General features: G+C 42.8%; 1 protein-coding gene across 2 annotated transcripts in view; it reads right to left on the bottom strand.

The window, feature by feature from the left end:
• Positions 1-2207: 2207 nt before the first annotated feature.
• LOC105874526 (serine/threonine-protein phosphatase 4 regulatory subunit 1-like) overlaps positions 2208-18326 on the bottom strand; it is an 82920-nt gene continuing 66801 nt past the window's right edge. Inside the window, exons 11-20 of one of the 2 annotated variants that reach the window (XM_012770455.3) lie at positions 17178-17638; positions 14926-15119; positions 11958-12053; positions 10886-11071; positions 10465-10626; positions 9449-9549; positions 7192-7312; positions 6254-6388; positions 3855-3996; positions 2208-3034 (exon numbers count right to left, since the gene is read on the bottom strand). In XM_012770455.3, the coding sequence (XP_012625909.1) occupies positions 2877-3034; positions 3855-3996; positions 6254-6388; positions 7192-7312; positions 9449-9549; positions 10465-10626; positions 10886-11071; positions 11958-12053; positions 14926-15119; positions 17178-17638 (1756 nt within the window). In that variant the 3' untranslated portion in view covers positions 2208-2876. The remainder of the gene's footprint in view (positions 3035-3854; positions 3997-6253; positions 6389-7191; positions 7313-9448; positions 9550-10464; positions 10627-10885; positions 11072-11957; positions 12054-14925; positions 15120-17177; positions 17639-18326) is intronic. The other variant, XM_076010845.1, reaches the window with a different exon arrangement.

The raw sequence follows: 18326 nt of genomic DNA, 5'->3' as shown, positions 1-18326 counted from the left end.
AAGGCGCCGCTTCACGTGGCCGCGGGAGACGGGCCCAAATGACAAGGAAGGGCACCGGGGCTTCCTAAAACCCCGGGGTTACTGGTGTGAGCGCGGGCGCGTCGCCGCGACCCCCGCCCCAGCCCCAGCCCCCACCGCAGGCCGAGCCTCGTTCCCAGCTCCTTCTAGCAGCTTGCAAAGCTGCCGTTAACGTCAGTTCTTCTCACTGGGAAAATGGGAGGACGATTCTTGCTGCCATTAGGAAAATGGTTCCCTCTTCTCCGTGTCTGTCTAAAATACAATCTTTGCATAATTTGGGGCTAATCGCGTGGAGGGCTTATTTGTGAATAGCGCCCTAAATCATCACTGCATGCGTGGGTCACAACCTTGCAAGGCGCAGTCTTCAGTCATGCTTAAACACATTTCTAGCATGAATGAAAAACAAACACTGCAGAAGTATGACTCCTTCCGGCAGATCGAGTCAAGATCTGGTCCCCACCGTGGACCCGAGAGTAGGAGACAGACCTTCATGGAAATTTACAAAGCTGCATCAAAATCCATCAGCTTTGAAAATGCTCTTGAAATCTTGGAGGGAAAAGGGGCTGGTAAAAACACTTAACAAGAGAAGAAATGTCCACTTGGGAAAGCAGTGATGATGTCTATTGTTAGGACACCTTTTGAGAGAGCTCTGTGAGAAACCCATCTGTGTTTTTCCATTAATTCACCCGGAGATGAGGCTGAGCGTTCAAGTAAACAGGAAGCTTACATGTGGTGGTCAAATCACAAACACTCAACACCTACAAACAACAATTAAATACAAACAGAAGCTAAAGTGATGCGGGGGTGGGGGCGGGGGCAGGGAGGGAATGCTAGACAGAAAGGCTAGGGAAACCAGAACAATCTTAAAAAATTTTCAGTTGTTACAAAAAAATAAAATATAAGCCTTAAAAATTATTTTTGCAGAGAAATTACAGCCATAAAAAATCTGTGTATTGTAATGGCATTCATATTAAATTACAGAAAAATTTTAACATATAAACTGAAATGGTAAAGGCTAGATTATTTACCAGAGAGCCCTATGATCTCTGCAAGCATGTTGTGACCAAACACGCAGACCCTACAGGTCACAACACAAACTGAAGCTCATTTTTTTCCTTAATGGAAAATTAAGCTCTGCATAAAATACAAGATTCCAGTTGCATGATTCTACTTGCTACTAGATCAACAGATTTTAACAACATGACAATCTCAATTTCTAGGCAATAAAAAAAATTAAAAAGTGCTTGTTACCGAAGCAAAACAGTATCTCCATCAATTTACTTTAGGCAAATATTAAACACAAGAAGGATTTTTTTTTTTAATATGTAGCCTCCAATTTATTAACTCAGTCTTTGCTGAAGTTGCCTGAATGCTACCCTGGGTTATAATTTAGAATTCTCACATATGTACCTTATTTACTTTGGCACAGTATAGATTCCTTCCTTTCTTTTTAAAGCATCAGTTCAGTGGAATTTGGGAAGGGGGTGGGAGAACATCCTGTATACCAGGAAATTCAATACATAGCTTCAGAAATATTATTTTAAAAAAAGAAAGAAAGAAAAGACAGATAAGAAAAAGATCAAAGGGAAGACTAGAAATAGCTTGCATGCCCTTGGCTGCTAGCTCCTGAACCCCAACTGGGCTGTTCCTTCCTTCCCTTATGCCTACCTCAGAGAACATAAAAATAGGAACAAGAAAAATAACACAAGCATACATGCATGCAGAACTTAATGAAATGTTTATAAAATCTTAAATCAATGAAAAATCTTTTAATTAATGAAAAACCTGGTTAAATTCTAGAGCATCTTTCTCTTAGTCTAAATTTTAAAAGCATGAAGTATAGGTGCTGTATACTTAAGTTAATTTGAAAAGTACATAATTTAACCTCCAAAATCACTGGTGGGAAGAATTTGTGGCCAAGTTCTGATCAGAACTATGTTTTCCTAGTTTTCATTAAGATTCTAAAGCATTAGATAAAAAGTCAATATCCATGCATCTCAATTATCAGTTTCTCTCCCAAGTTCTTAAGCATATGATACCACATACATATAAAAATGAAAGATCTCTTAGGTCTTTGCCTCTATCAAAGGACAACACATCTTTATAGATACAGTTCCTACCAAAAGGGGAGGGGTGAGTATATGAGCAAAAGTTCCAAGTACAGTTTATAACAAAAGTACAACATTAGATTGCCATAAATCATTCTTTAACAGTTTCTTTATCACATTTTTTGAAAGGAAACAAATTGGACTATATTTGTAGCAACTCAAAGTGGAGCATAAATTTAAATGATGTATTTGTTCAGCTCACTGATAGGGGCTAATATTACATTAACGTATTTTTCTTCCTGTCAAGAATTATTTACATATGTACAGTATTTCAGTTAAAAATAAAATATAACACCATAAACTATATGTTATAAGAAACCATAAGGGAAGCAAATATGCAAGTCTATTAAAGACTTAAAAGCTTCTAATAAACTCCTTTATTTCAGGGGGAGGACTTCAAATAATATAGTCTGTAACAGAGAAAACAAATTGGTGGCAGGTAATATGATGGTATGGAGACCTCAATACCCAGGTAGCTGCCTGGGTCTGCAATCTTTCTACAGACTGTTACCTATCAGGCTTGCAGGGGTAGGGAAGCACAGAGCAGGCCAAGCCTTCCGGAATAAACCCCCATGGGGGTTCTGTCCCTTAGGGCTGCAGATGGGAAAGGGGCCAGTCAATCAAGTGCATGGTGGGAAAGGTTCAGAAATTTTTCTTCCTTAGCACGTATGATATAGTAAGTTCCCCTTCAAGTTATAAGCAACACATGCCAAGCATGAAACGATCAGACTGCAATTCACCACAGAGTACTTATTTCTGTTTTTCTAGTACAGTCATGTCTGTAATATTCCGCCGCTTTGGTTCTAGGGTGGCAAAAAAGGAAACGTCTTGGTCCCGGTCAGACTGCAAAGTTAAGATGGTCTCTTCTACGACTTCAAGATGAGGGTTACCGGCATTTCTAAAATAGGCTAAAGAGAGAAACCATGAGTCTGAATCACATGTGCCATGAACTGTGTTGAAAAACACACTCTAGTTTTGTTTTTTGTTAACCACATGTCAGGACAGTAAATCATTTTTCATGGACAATCACATACATATGTCTTACTTAAAGACTTAAAGAAATTTATTTCTTAAATTTTAATGATGATCTCCAATAGTTTACCCATATTTTAAGAATTATAATAACTAACAAATTTACTTTTGCCTTTTTTTCCCTACAACACAAAAGAAATGGCAACGTGTGGAACAAAAGAGGAGGAGTAGGTTGCTGGAAGGGTAGGGCAGGGGATGAAGTGGCAAGAAAGGTACATGCAGGGCAGAGTTGAAGACATTCTCCTACATATGTGGTGTAGAAAGAAACTATCCAAGGGACACAAAGCTTATGTTAAGTCCCATTCAGGTTTAAATAACCAAGTAGGTTGGGTTATAAATGTTTTTGTACTGACTACAAAATAATACCATTACAATTTAATAGCGGTTAGGCTTAAGTTTGCTACCTTTCATAATCTATCATGTCATAACTCAAAATTGACAAAAGTTTCCCTCATTTCCAGAAGGTGTATTTTAGTATCTGGTTAGTAAATGTAAAGACTGAATTATATTCATGTCCTAGTCATTTTATAAAAAACATAAACTCATGCATAAAAAACTAATATACTAATTTACATAACAAATCAGAAGTATGTTATCACACAACTTGCCGCACTTTCCCAAAGGAAATCCACATGCTACCTTCCACAACCGATGGGGTTTATTCAGAACTTGAGATTAGAGAGACACTCCACGCACCCTTCTCCAGCAGCGTCTGCCGCAGAGCCTTGGCCAGCAGCAGCCTCACGTTGGGCACGGGGTCCGACGCAAGGCCCAGAAGGCTGGGAAGCAAGAGCTCGACAAACTGGTCCGCGGGGACACACTCCTCGCTCACCACAGCCTGTGACGAAAAAGCCACCGCCAAAAAAGCAACGTTTTTCAACAGTTTCTAAAAACATACACCTTTTTAACTCCAAAGAAGTAATTTCGCAATCTGTAGGTTTGAGGTGCGTGTGTGAGAATTTTTAAATCCCAGCACGAATATAGTTAGAAACACAATCAGTATTTTATTGTAATTTACTACTAAGCACTGGGTTACAAGTAGTATAAGATGTGGTGGGGAAACCACAGGCTTCGGAGCCAGACAAATCTAACTTGATCACTCACTAGCTATGTAGCCCCTCAAGTAAGTGGCTTAACCTTTTATTTATTTAGCTATTTAATTTTTTTCTTTTTTGTTTAGCGACAAGGTCTCACTATGTTGCCAAGGCTGGTCTTGAACTCCTGACCTCAAGCGATCCATCCTTCCAAAGCGCTGGGCATACAAGCAAGAGCCACCTTGCCCAGCCAGCTTAGCCTGAGCCTCAGTTTCCTTATGTGTACAATGGCACGTCCTTTATCCATCTATCACAGTGCTTCCAAACTGTATGCAGCCGGCCAATAAGGGTTAAGAACCCTCACCTGCTACTCACTGGAATGCTGGCTCTGAGGGCAGTGGCCGTGGCTGTTTAGTAACAGCCAAAACCTGAACCCTAACCCAATGCCCAGACCTCTGTGAATGACACGGAAACACTGCTCGTGTAAGAATCTGCAGCATCTGCACACTGCTTTTGCACTTACAAAGAGTTGTAGATGTCTTCTCTCATTTAATTCTCAAAACTAGCCTTGGAAATCAAAATTACCCTCCTTTAACAAGTGAGAGAATTCTGGTCCACTGTAGCGGTAAAAACCTAAGGTCTCACGACCAACAAGTGGCAGCAGAGAGTTAACCATAAGCCAGGCGTGTGGATTTTAATGCTTGTGGCTCTCCTGCTACAGGGCGATTTGTGTCATGGTGGTGAGCACTGTGTCGACAACACTGATACCCATCCCCCAGTGTCCTCCTCCTGGCTGCCAGGCACCATCTAGGTAACTCGGATGCGTCAGCCCACTGAAGCCTCACGACAACACTAGAAGGCAGGTACACAGCACTGTCCCCACTTGACAGAAGTGCCAAGGCTGTTTTGCCCAAGGCCACTCTCAGGGAAGTGCTGGAACTGGGCTTCAAAGCAGGTCATTTTGACTCCAAATTAGCCCTCTGAACCTTTTCAAGTTAGTCTTTTTGTTTATTACAGATTTTCTAAATCCCAGATAAAGAATTAAAAAATAAAAGCAAAAATTATTTCATCTACACTTTCTCTGCAAAATGATTTGGAGGAGTGAATTTCTTCTTCACCAAAGGTTGTGCTGTCAAGTCTACGGTGAATTTGGTATTTACTCTGCCATCCACTGCACTTCTCAAAGGGGATGGCCAAAGTACTCCTGTAATTCCCCTCCAGCCCACCAGGGGGCGGTAGCAAGTCCTTTGTTGGGGGTGCTTATGAGGGAGAGAAAGTGGGCTTTGGTCAGGGGTCAGGTATAGTCCAACCATGGCTTTACTGTACCATCAGCAAAGCTGGGCAACGGGTTTGTAGAGATTCAGTATACTACTCCCTTCACCTTCGTATATGCTTGAAAATGTGCATGACAAAAAGTTAAAACGTTTAAAATAACACTTTAGCAACAACAACAACAAAATCATGGTTTTATACTTCCTGTGTGATCTTGAACAAGTTACTTAACCTCTCTGTGCTTCGGATGCTTGATCTAAAAGAACTGGTCTAAAGGTAAATGGATATACCAGGCTCAATATATGTAGTAGCTCTTATTAGAGAATCAGATGTATGATGAAATGCCTGGCATACAAGGCATTTAAGAAATGGCAGCCATTATCATTGCCACTGTCCCCAGCCAAACATAAATCACACCCTCATTTCCAAGATGCTAAGTAGAAAGTATGATCTGAGGAGCTGGACAGACTGACACGATCATCACACATTTACTCCAAAGAGGTTATATAATCCCTGCTGGAACCTGCTGCTCTGTTGTTCACCCCACTTTCCCTCCAAGGCAGCTGGCTAAGGTGAGGCACAATGGCAGACACAGCCCTGGACTGTGGGCCCAGCCCTCATCTTACCAGATGGAAGGTGCAGAGAGAGTAGGGTCTTGTTCACGGTCTGTCTTTAGCATCCAGAGTATATCTGGCATATAGTACGTACTTGATCAACATCTGGTGAACCTGACATTACCCCATGGCAAGTGTATACCCAGGGTAGATTCTCCCTGCAGGTCTTGCTAACCTGACAAATGAAAGCGAAAGCTTGTCTTCCAACCCACTTAGAACAGTGCCGGAACCTTATGATAAGTTCATTGATGAAATTTAACCCCAATGCACTTTCACTGTTGGAGTAGAATTTCTGCAAAATTGCCACAACCTGTGAAAAATATCAGAAGACCAAATTTAAAATGCTGCCATCTATTTGAATTATGAATACTACTTTACATGGAAACTAGACATTTTTATGTACCCTTCCAACTTTAAAATGAATTTATAAGCTTGGGAGAAAGTAATTTTTGTCACGGTCATCATTAGAACACAGAGAAAAAAGACGTTTAAATATATAGCAATCCACATATAAAATCCTTCATTAAAATGGAATCAAAAAGGGGACTGGCATTAGAAAAATATATTACTAATCTTAAGGTTCCAAATTTTAGAATATGTCCCCTTGCATAATAACTAAATCATTACCTTTTATAATTTGGTCATTTTTATAAAATTTTAATACTATCAGAGTATCTCAAAATCAATATTTTCAAATGTGATTTTTTTTCATCAGTATTCAGCCGGTATTAAGCTCACATAAAACAGGATCGGCTTTTCTGCACCGGAGTCTTTGCTTACTACTTTTCTATAAAACCAAGCTACAGAGGAAACTCAACTTTATTTAAAAAAACACTAAGCTATTGTTTAAAGAAGGCTTAAAGAGTTTTTAAAAAGGTTTTCAAAAATATATAAAATGATTTATACACAATTGCCATCACTGAAGCATATAATTTGACAAAAAGGCTATCCTGAAAATTTATAAAACTATAAAACAGTTCTTAATTTCAAAATTTAAAAGATGGTTTCAAAAGTAAGCTGATAAATTGAGCTCAGAAAAGATAAAGGAGTTAAAATGGAAAATAAACATTTCTATTTGCAAAAATCACAAACAGAAAAGGCCATGATTCTTACTAGTTTGAAGGAGATCCACCGAACTTCAGAAACTTTATCTGCACACAACTTTAAGGCAATATGCATTAGGTAATCATAAACATCATTGGGATTATAGAGTTCCAAAATCAGTATCAGCTGTCTGAAATTAAAAAAAAAAAAAAATTACTTGGGGGCCCCAAACCACCTTATTAATTTCTCTTTATTCTTATTTCATTTTACATATAAAAATATGCTGGGAAATGAAAGGCAATAAGGACCTAGCAAAGGTTCGGTCAGTAAAATGCCTACAGCAGAAAGCTGAGAGAAATGGCCATGCAAAGAAATACAAAAAAAAAAAAATAATAATAATTCTGTATCTCATACACACACACAAATCAAACAAAAAGGAAATAAATTAAACTCTGTAAAACAGAGGCTGAGAAATTTATGAATACAGGTTTAACATTCCAATTTTGGGTTATCAGCTGAAAAGCACATAAAACTTTAAAAATCAGATAACATAAAAACAGCCGGAATGCTGAAGCGCCCAGGACCAACAGATGGGGAGACTGGACCGCGGCGTGGCCGCGGCGCCCGCGCCTGCAGACCGAGCCCGGCGCCCCGCGCCTGCAGACCGAGCCCGGCGCCCCGCGCCTGCAGACCGAGCCCGCGCCCCGCGCCTGCAGACCGAGCCCGGCGCCCCGCGCCTGCAGACCGAGCCCGGCGCCCCGCGCCTGCAGACCGAGCCCGGCGCCCCGCGCCTGCAGACCGAGCCCGGCGCCCCGCGCCTGCAGACCGAGCCCGCGCCCCGCGCCTGCAGACCGAGCCCGGCGCCCCGCGCCTGCAGACCGAGCCCGCGCGCCGCAATCCGGCGGGGTCCGCGTGCAGAGAACGCGAGGTCTGCTCCTCGCTCCGAAAGACGGGGGAAACCGCGAGAGGGCTGGTTGAGAAGACCTACTCCCAAAGCTCTCGCTGTGTTTTAGATGGGGCTAGGGGAGAAGGGTGTGAGAATAAACGGCAGCATTTTCGCCCAAGCAACTAAAGGAAATGAAAAAGAGATGGGGAGGGAGTTAGACCCAGGAGCCAGGAGTGCCGGTGAATACTTTCATATCAAAAAGCACTCTTTTCAGAAAAATGACACCAATATCATGGGCACGGGAGCACAGAATTCATATCGGCAGGCCGGGCTGCAATAAGCGCGGGGAGATGGGAGATAGCGAGCGGGGAGATACGGATCGCCGAGCCGGAGCCGGTCCGTCTCCCCGGGAAGCGGGTCAGCCGGCTCGGCCGCCGGCCGCACGCCCGCGCGCGGCCGCTAGAGGGCGCGGTGCCTTCGTGGAAAACCTGGGCCTGTTTTTCTCGGTGCCTCAGACCAGGACGCCGGGAACATGGAATAATGACTAAAACCTCAATCTCTCAAATTAAGCATAATGATTAAAGATCACAGCAAAGAGAAAATCTTTCAGTTTGCCCCTGGCATCAGCCGAATCATATCCCGAATAGCTGCAAAAAAAAAAAGCCTGATGAATTTCTTCAGGGCAGACAATTATTTAAGAGATTTCTATGCTACTTGTGGATAAGAAAAATGGAAAGTAAAGATACCCAAATGAATCTCAACAAGGTGAAAACTAAAAAACAACAACCCCAAACAAATTCCCTCATTACCACAAAAAGCACATTATATATCTCTGGAAGGGGAGTTATTGAAAGCAATGCTTTCACTCTTTCATAATCACTAAAACCTGGAACATTCCTTCTGCAAGCACATGATGGAATTAACTCCTTCACACACAAAATGATGTACAGATATAAGCCACCTTGGGGACATTTTTATTTCGTAATCATCTCATCTGGGTTAGGTCTTTTCATATCTCCCGTGGTAGCCTGATTTTCTCTAGAAGCTGAAGTACATAAAGTATGCTGTACCCTACAGAGGACAACACTCAGAATGTTCACAAAAGCTATGGCAAAAACTGCTCTGATTAATAGGAAAATATTGAAGAGTGGGTGATTCATCTTTTATTTGGTTCGAATAAATTGCCTTATAGAACAGCAGAGCACTCTAATTCCAAAGTGACTCTAGCCCTGTCTTCATCTGAAAATGAATGTCTCCCCGGAGACTGTGGTATTTGTAACTTAGGGCTCTGAAATTCAGTTTATACCTTAATAAAAACATAATCTCTTTATCCAAAAGAACATTATTACTGCTGGTTTAGAAATCACTTATAAGGTAGGAAAATTAAGAATTATTTCATCTAATTTGCCTTCTCATATCCCCAGAAAGGTGTTTACTTACTCTGCTAGTTCATATCGAAACCTCCAGTTCCTGCTGTTACCGGTCACTACAAATTCTTGAAGCTGGTAAAGATATTCTCTCCTCTTATCTTCATGAAGCAACTATTTTTTAAAAATGTATATAAATAAATATAAATAAAAATCTATAGCCCTCAAAATGACCCCAATATACTCCCTTTTATTATGCTTCAGATTATACATTTCTCACCAGCAAGAAGTCTGCATTTCCCCAATGCTACCTCGTCTAGGGCCCAGCGTGGCTGTGAATTAACATGGCTGTCCACTGATATCGAATGCATCCCTGACTGCTTCCAGCCTTTCCCTCAGCTAGTACACGTGCTTATATACTTCTAGACACCCCCAGGTCTTCCTCCTTTCATAATTTCCCACCTAAAGACCCCAGTCTGTGTGTGTTCAGATGACAAAGCACCAGGGCTGCTTCCCAGAGAGCAGAGCCTGCTCTTCTGCCCCAGGACAGGAAAATCTGCACTGGTGCATCATGCACCAAAGTCCGTCAAGGGCAGCTCTTGGTCGTGTGGGTGAGAGTAATTAGCTTCTCTAGGTCATTTTTAAACTCTTGTTTTTACATTCATCAGTCCTTTGGGTGGGGGGGGAGGGAGCAAGAAGGGAAGCAGCAACGTCTTGCAGAAAAAGCCCTTCATGTAGAACTGAGGTTGGACTTCGGCCCAGGCTCTTCCCCTGGGTGACTTCTGGACAAGTCAGGTCACTACCCAGGGGCTCAGTCTCTCCTGCACAGAATGTGCTAGGCTGTGTGTCTACCATCCTCCACAGAATTACAGCTCGAAAGGACAAGAACATTAGGAGGAAAAATATAAAAAATATTTAACCCATCACTAAAGGAATACTCACTGGAAGATTCTGAACAGTACATTTCAGCTGAAGACAGCAAGACAGCTGCATTGTTTTTTTACACTGACACCACACATATCCAGGATTTATAACAGGACTGATTTGGAGAGAGGAGGTTTGTTTTTTGCTTTTAACCCTTCTTCCTACCTTTAGAAAATCATACAGATGTTTAAGAACTCCTATGCGTACTTCATCCAGGTCCTTTAAAAACCCATTGAAGATGGGCACCAGGTCAGCTGCTGTCAACTGATCCCCAAGAATTGCAGCCAGCTCATGGATAGAGAAGGCCAGGGTCCGACGCACTGTCCACTAGGGGTGCAAAGCAGACACACGATCACAACAAGCAAGGGGAAGTCACTGTTCTCATTATCTTGGGTGGCATTTCGGGAGCAAAACGAACACTGCCAGGTGTTGGCCATTCAAAGCATTGTTTTATCAGAGACCAGTAAATATGCCAATTTGCATCACACAGACTGCAGGTCAGTGAGCCTTGCTGCAGCTTCCCTTTTCTTCCTACTCAGACAACCCACCATATTTCTGTGCATGCCTCTGAAAAGGCTGCTTTTACCTGTACATCAGAAGCCAGCGTTTCGTACGTATCTTTCAGGCAATGCCAATTTTGCCTGCCCAGGGTCAGTGCCACCCCTGGGAGGCTGTAGGCACAGTGCTTGGCTATGTCAGTATCGACAGTCTGGGCTCGAGCTGGGTCAGTCATCGACACGTACTGATCCAGCAGAGGCTGAGGGATTATATCCTGGGAAACAAGAGAGAAAAGAAGCCATCATGCTTGCAGGAGAAAAGAAATCAAAGAAAGGAGAATACTCAGGAGAAACAAAGAGTTTAGAATCTGAAGATGAAAACAACAAAGCAGAAATCTGAGAGGAACAAAAGGCTTTTCGAAAGCCAAAGGGCTTCAGATTGGCAACCTTGTTTTCTCCAGGGAGTGGGTTTTCAATTTTGACTGAAGTTAAAACAATGCCCACAACTCATCTTTTTTAGATTGGTACAACGTTTGGTATCAGAGTGAACAGTCTAGACAGCAATGTCTGCTTAGTGTGGTACCCCCGGCTCTCGAGAACGGAGACAATCTTCTCCTCTCTTACAAATGCTCCAAGAACCTGGGGCCTGAGACATTACACTCTGAAAATCATGACTGTATTTTTCCAATTGATGGGCTATTGTTCTCATAAGACATCACCCCATTTCTGTTTATCTCTGTAAGAGCAATGAACCCCAATCATTTAAAACATTGAAGGGAACTTACATGGCACAAGAAGCCAATCCACAAGATACAATAAAATCAAACATGGTTCAACAAAAGGAGCTATTATCAAAATCTTTTCAAACAAAAAAAGCAAAACAACTTGTAAACAGACTAAATATTAATGTCTGGCATCAAAATTTTTTCTTATTGGTTTGCTTTATTAAAATACTATTCTAGATTATTCAGAAGATTTTAAAAACAATTTTAGATTTTTTTTAAGTTGGAGAGGAGCTATTAGCAACACAGAATATGAACTAAGATAAGATACATAATTAACACTGATAGAAGAAAAATATTTGGTTCCAATGGCCATTTTTAAGGTTAACTTTCAGAAAATATAAAGTTTTGAGCTGCTTTTTTCCCCCAAGGAACAAACCTGTAATTTAGATTTATTCTCCTCGAGTAGGATGGGGTCATGCCTCTGGCCAGTCTCCAAATGGTCACTGGTTCCATCTGGGGGTTCTCCTGGATCCTACAGAGTTCATCGGACATGTTACCAATTTGCTTCAAAGGAAGAATCTGTCCAACCACTTCCCCTTCTAAATGTCCTTTTTCAATGCCAGAAATGACTTCTTGTGCAAGCCAAGACAAAAGCTATCCTTCAACTCAATATTTTTCCAGATGCTGAAAACTGCATTTGCACGGTTATATATGATATTGTATAGACCAGTTATTTTAAGTGCTAAGGAAAATTGGCTTCATACATTTTCATTTCAAGATTGCTTGAGGTCCTTATAAAAAAGACAAGGTCTGAAGTTAACGTTGGTGAGTACCAACCATGTGAGTCTGCATCTACTACCTTTTAAGTCCTGGGGTCTCCCGCGTATGGCTAACCAATGCCCTCCAACATTCACACTAGGCACAGACCATTCCAGAAGGAAGGATGGATTTGCAAGAAATGGCAGAACCAGCAGCTCCAGCATTTCTTGGGAATCAGAGATTGTGGCACTGGTAGACCTCAGAGAGAGAATGGAGCATGGGGGCCCAGTGAACTTGAGTGAAAAGATATGGCTGATGAAGGAGTATTTACTTGGAAAACTGTTCTCAGTTTTCACATGTGCAAATACTCCTAATGTTTGCTGATGAACTTTTACATTAGCTTAACAATTAAAATGAGCAAGAACATTCAACAGTGACATATTGGTCTCTGATCATTGATTAACATTAACTGAGATGGATCTGACCTTCTCCTTCAACCATAACATGGATTTCCAACTTGCACTTGAAATGTCATACTGTCTACCAGCTTAATGGATTCTGACAAATCAGCTCAATATATGATCCGGGAAAGTCGATTAATACACCGATAGATGCTTCGTTTGCTCTGAGGCATACTACCCAGAACCTTCAGTTCCCAAGGTTTTCACTGAAGTATACTTTTATTTTAACAGAGGACATGGTAAAACAGAAATATTTTGGTACGATAACCTAAGACCTCAAATTCTCCTTGCACCATTGGAATCCTTCTTATCCTTTGAGGAATTAATTTATCCCACAGTCTTCAGTGCAGGTGTTATATGCAGCACATACTCCAGAAGCAAAATCAAGGCAACCCCAAAAGATTATGTGAATTTGCTTCTCCAAAGCACCCTTGAGCAGGGCAGCACACTGACTGGTGACCTGTGCACCCTCACTCACCGCCCTGCAGCCTCCTTTCTAGTAAACCCAACAGCTGGGGCATTCCCCTGTTTTCTACTCAGCCCAGCATGCTAAACCCAAGAAGGCACAACACAACTGTGGCCAGTGAAGGGAAGCCGAGGAAGAGGGCAAGGGGTGGGTCTCTGGCCCAGGGTTTCCTTGCTCTTCAAGACAGACAGGTGGGAAGACACAGGCCCGTCCTTCCCCTGGACGTCACACACTGATGGGGCCACCACAGCAGAGTGGAGGGCAGAGGGGTGAGTGCCCAGGTATGCAGCCCAAGCCCTGGAGCCCCCCCAGCCTTAGCCCTTCGTCCTATCATTTTTGCAGGATGACGTTTTCCTCATTGTTCAAGCGCTTGTGAGTTTTGTTTCTTTTTCCTTCTTTTGCAACTGGATGCAACCTGACCTTGGGGAGGAGAACCTTGGAGACAAAAGCTGCAAATTCAAAAGCTCTGACAACCACAGCCATAAAACAAGGGCCCAATTATACAAGCCCCTCCACATCTACCATGGAAGAGACCCAACTTGTAGGAATCTGTTCTTTTTTTTTTTTTTTTGGTCACTTCTGCCTACGATAAAGAAGCCCAAACATTATCACATCCCCACCAAGATAAATGTGGCCACATCTTTCTACCTAACACATGTGATTTTTGTACTACAGGTAACAAGGGTAACATGAGTTTTCTTGCCAATTTTTTAGAAACAAACCAGCAAAAAAGATTATCTCATTTCTTGTTAATCATAAACAACTCTTGAACATTTTATATTCAAGTTTTGAAAATTTGTTGCTTTATTTTGCTTTATTAGAGCAGGCCTAGGGGGTAAATGAGGGGATACATTACTTTAATCACCAGTATCAAATTATAAACCATGTCAACAGAGAAACAATCGGTATTCTGGCCCTGAGACCGTGAGTTTGAAGAGATTACCCATTGTGGCGCATAGCAATGAAAGGTGCTGAAATACCAATGACTGCAGGATCACAGGCTCCTTCCTACTTTTAATTCTCTATTCTTACCCCTAACTGTGAAAGATCCCAGCTGAAACTCGTCCAAGTGGAAGCTCTGTAGAAATTAATAAAGCACAGGAGCCTCCAGGCATAACAGGGTAAAGAAGTTTCTGGAGAGACTCCAAGTAAGAAACAAGGCATGGGCCCCTCCCTATCCAGCTTCGGGCCTCAAAGGGGCTGGTTCCAGGCTGTGCATGAACAATGGTCACTGCTGGCTCTCCCAAACCTCTCCTCTGAGATCAGCAGGCCAGCGCCACTCCTGGAGCAACCAGGTATTAACACGCTCCTATGAAATGAGGGGCCAGGTGTGATGATCATTTCTGAGGCCCTGTCAACTTTAAATTCTAGGAATTGCATGAATTCGCCTCCCACTATCATTAAAAGATGTTAATATCTATTAGCAGTGACATAGAGTGTTTATATGGTTAACTCCCCCCACCCCACCCTAGAGTAAGTTGTTGTCATTGTTAGAGAAGAGATAAGGTACTTTTTGGGTCCCCACCCTGTTTTTGTGGAAGAGAGTCAGCATTATCAATCATCTGATTGATTGGTTGTCTAGTTATCTAAAACATGACCTTAAGAATAAAATGAAATTTGCCATTTATCATCTTTGCCGGGATGTATTAATAAAAGAAAATGCAGCTTTGGGATTTCTGTCACATCCTCAGTGGCTGAGGGATAGGGCAAATACTTACTGTGCTTTGTAATATCCTGGCCACGGAGAGCTCATTCTGAGATGATGAAGCTGACAGAGCGATCTGATTGTCAGAGGCAGAGCCGGGGTCTGAAATGGACACTGCATTTAGCCCTTCTGTCGGCTTGCTCTCGGGTTCATTCACGGAGTCAAGCTGTGCAGCTCTCAGTGCAGCTGATAATACCTGAACTTGAGCTACAGGGAAAGAAGTTTCAAGAATTTTAATAACTTTATTTGGTTTGTGGGGATTTACTTCAGAGAAGTCTTCAAAACAACACCATCTGCTCCAGGCTGTACAATGTAGGTATACTACACACATACCCTGTATCTGCTCCAAAGCTGAGGGCTGCACGGTAACAGTGTTCTGGAGTCTCAAAACAAGCTCTCAGCAAGGTGGTGATGTTTACAGCCATTAACAGTAACTATTTCAACTAAACGCCAGCCATGCACAGAACATCAAATCTGAACCTGAAAAGCCTCAATTAGGAAAAATCAGAGTTTGACTGCACCATCTTTCACAGACAGACAACATGATGCTAATGAACAGTGATGTCTGGGAGCCCACTGCCTCGGTGAAGGTGTCCTGCTTTCCCATATAGAAAGCAGCTGGCTGCCAACCCTGTCACACACACACACACATACACACACACACACACACACAACGTGCAGACTCACATGGCCGAGCATGAATAAATCCTTTACACACAGATGAGCAATGATCTCACTCACCAAGCCTCAAGGACTACCCATTTTTTCTGTCCACAGTATGACTGTTTGAGACCCTCCAAACAGTAAAGATTACACATTTTGCATATCTTTCTATAAAAACAAACTAGATATTTTTATGTCCCCCAACTTCCCAAAACACACACACACACTACTTCCTGCATCCTCTTTTCTACTTGTTAAATTCAGTGGACCCCAAGATTCAGTACAATGTTTAGAGCTTGTAGCTGGCTCCCCCTGTGCCCAGGGCAGGTCCCACCTCCTCAGTGCGGCACACCAGGCCTTTCCCAATGGCCTAAGCAACATTTCCTGCCACAGCTAGTTCACAGATAAAACGTGTCATGTCATTTATTTCTGAATCTTTTGGGATAATAGAATCTCTCTGAGCTAAGAAGAAAGCTGTGGGCCCTTTCTTACATAGAAATTAAGTATGCACATACATATAAGATTTTACACACGATGATTCCAGGGAGCTGAAAGAACCCTCTGAAACTCACCCTCTGACTTTTCTGGACGGTGGGTTCCCAGCCACCCTCTAAAGCCCGGGGCAAATATGACCTGCTCGTCTTCTCCCAGACGTTTCCTCTGCACAGTGTGTTCCCTCCCCTTCCAACCTTCCCCGCACCCACACAGTGGCTGCCTGCACAGTCCCCTCAACCAGACCACTAGGGCCTCTTGCTCCAGTCATTGCTCCCCCAGCCCCCAGCCCAGGCCTTGGCATTGGGGATTAAGACAGCTTCAGTAATGTGTTTTCCAAAAACAGACCTTTGTCTATAGCTATTAGAAGTGGTATGTTACATGTACTCATTCCTTTAGCAAACATTGATTTAATTTCCTTCATAAACTTAAGGACAAAAGAATAATCACAGGGCTAACTAGATTTTCACATTTCCCTTCCCGAAAGCTTCACACAAATCTCTGCCCAGAAACAGCAGCAAGTGTTGTTTTTTCCAATTTCCCCAACTCAAGGAAGAATACAAATACAGCACTGTGCAGAGAAAGAGTCATGACAATGGATGTGGATTACAGGCCTGGCTCCCAGGTCAGGCGCTCAGAGGGAGCACTAGTCATGAAATGAGAAATACCCCAAAGAAGAAGTTGTATTTTTCCTTGCTGTACAAAGACCAAAACCTTAAAGTTAGCTACGGGCTGAGTTAATAGGCTCCAAAAGGAGCACCATCCTTAGCTTTTCATAACCAGAAAGGGCATTATACGTGGGAAATGATGTAATCGTGTCTAAGGAGCTAATAAAATTTATAGATATGCTTATAGATATGCCCAAGAGCTATCCACTTTCCTATCAGAACTGACTGCAGACTGTGGGCATGTCTGTCTGCAAAACAAGGAGGCAAAATTCTTGCATGGAGGTATCTCTGGCTGTTCTAGATGTAGAGAGATTGGACAAGTCTGTGCACAGTGTGAACGAATACAGTTACATACATGCGTCAGTAGACAGGCTTAAGGAAGAAGGAATGCACAACACAGAAATATCCCATCTTCTCTTCAGTTACAATGGACAACATTTACCTTGAACATCTGGATCATTCATCATATGTTCCTGCAAACTCTCGAGGACTTTTTGAATCTCACTCCTGGCCACACAGCTATTATGCACAGTCTCAGGTGTGCTGCAGTCTTCTTCCTGTGGCCCAGCCTCACTCAGAAGTAGCTCTAAGTCCACGCTTATGTCAGGGAGAGGAGGTCGCCAATAAAGGAAATTACTGAACATATCCTCAGAGCTCCCTGGGAAGGCCCAGGAATCTGGTCCAGGGTGGCGGCTCATGGGGACGGCGTTAACACCAGGGAGCTCAGAGAAGGCACTGGCCACCGAGGAAGGCCTGGCCGACTCAGCCCCAACCAAAGCAGAACCTTCCACTGGGTTTTCCATTAGGCCCTTCGAGAAGCTTGTGATATGCAGGAAACCACTGGTTTCTGTTGATGTCCCTTCCATGGGTAGATCTGGCTCCATCTGCAAAGGCTTTGTTGAACTAGGTTAAATTTAGAAAAGCAAACTTTTAGCACCATGTAATAGACTGAAAGTAACAGGGAAAAACATGAGACCCACATCCTTGCAAGGCCAGTCTTTTCCTCTAGCTGGCCACCTGCCACCCTCGTGTCTCTTGCTGTCAGAAGACCAAAACCTCACAAGAGGATAAGAGCTTCAATGATCTCCCACTGTCCTACTGGGAGTGTGATATGCACTGAAAATACCACGTGAAAGTTCGGCCCCCCCTTCCACTATATTCCAAGCCCTGGCTCCTGCCCAAGCACCTTCAGGGGCATGACTTCATCCCCACGCTGCTCTCTAGCACTCCCGCCAGGGCAGGCTTGGGAACTGAAGGGCTGAGCCTGGGAGAGCTGGTGACTTGCTAACTCCTCCAAAGGTCTTGATGAGGAAGACACTGAGTGTGGGCCACGGGCCTGACATACAGCAGGAGTTCATGAACTTTGATGGCAGAAGGAAGGAGGAAGGATGGGCCAATCTTTAAAAGGATCTGTTATCATGTGAGGTAACAATTTCCCACTATCACGCTCCTGCGTACCATTAACAATGGAGAGATGGTTAGAACCACCTCAAATAGTTGTCTTAGTACATACCCATCATCCTCATAGGAAAGATATAAAAAGCTAAGATCAATCACCACATTAGAAAAACAGTGCAGGGCCTACTAATGT

The sequence above is a fragment of the Microcebus murinus genome, chromosome 16 (genome assembly GCF_040939455.1).
Source record: "Microcebus murinus isolate Inina chromosome 16, M.murinus_Inina_mat1.0, whole genome shotgun sequence".
Lineage (NCBI taxonomy): Eukaryota > Metazoa > Chordata > Mammalia > Primates > Cheirogaleidae > Microcebus > Microcebus murinus.
The sequence above is the reverse complement of the archived record's forward strand: the minus strand, read 5'-3'. Positions and strand labels throughout refer to the sequence as shown.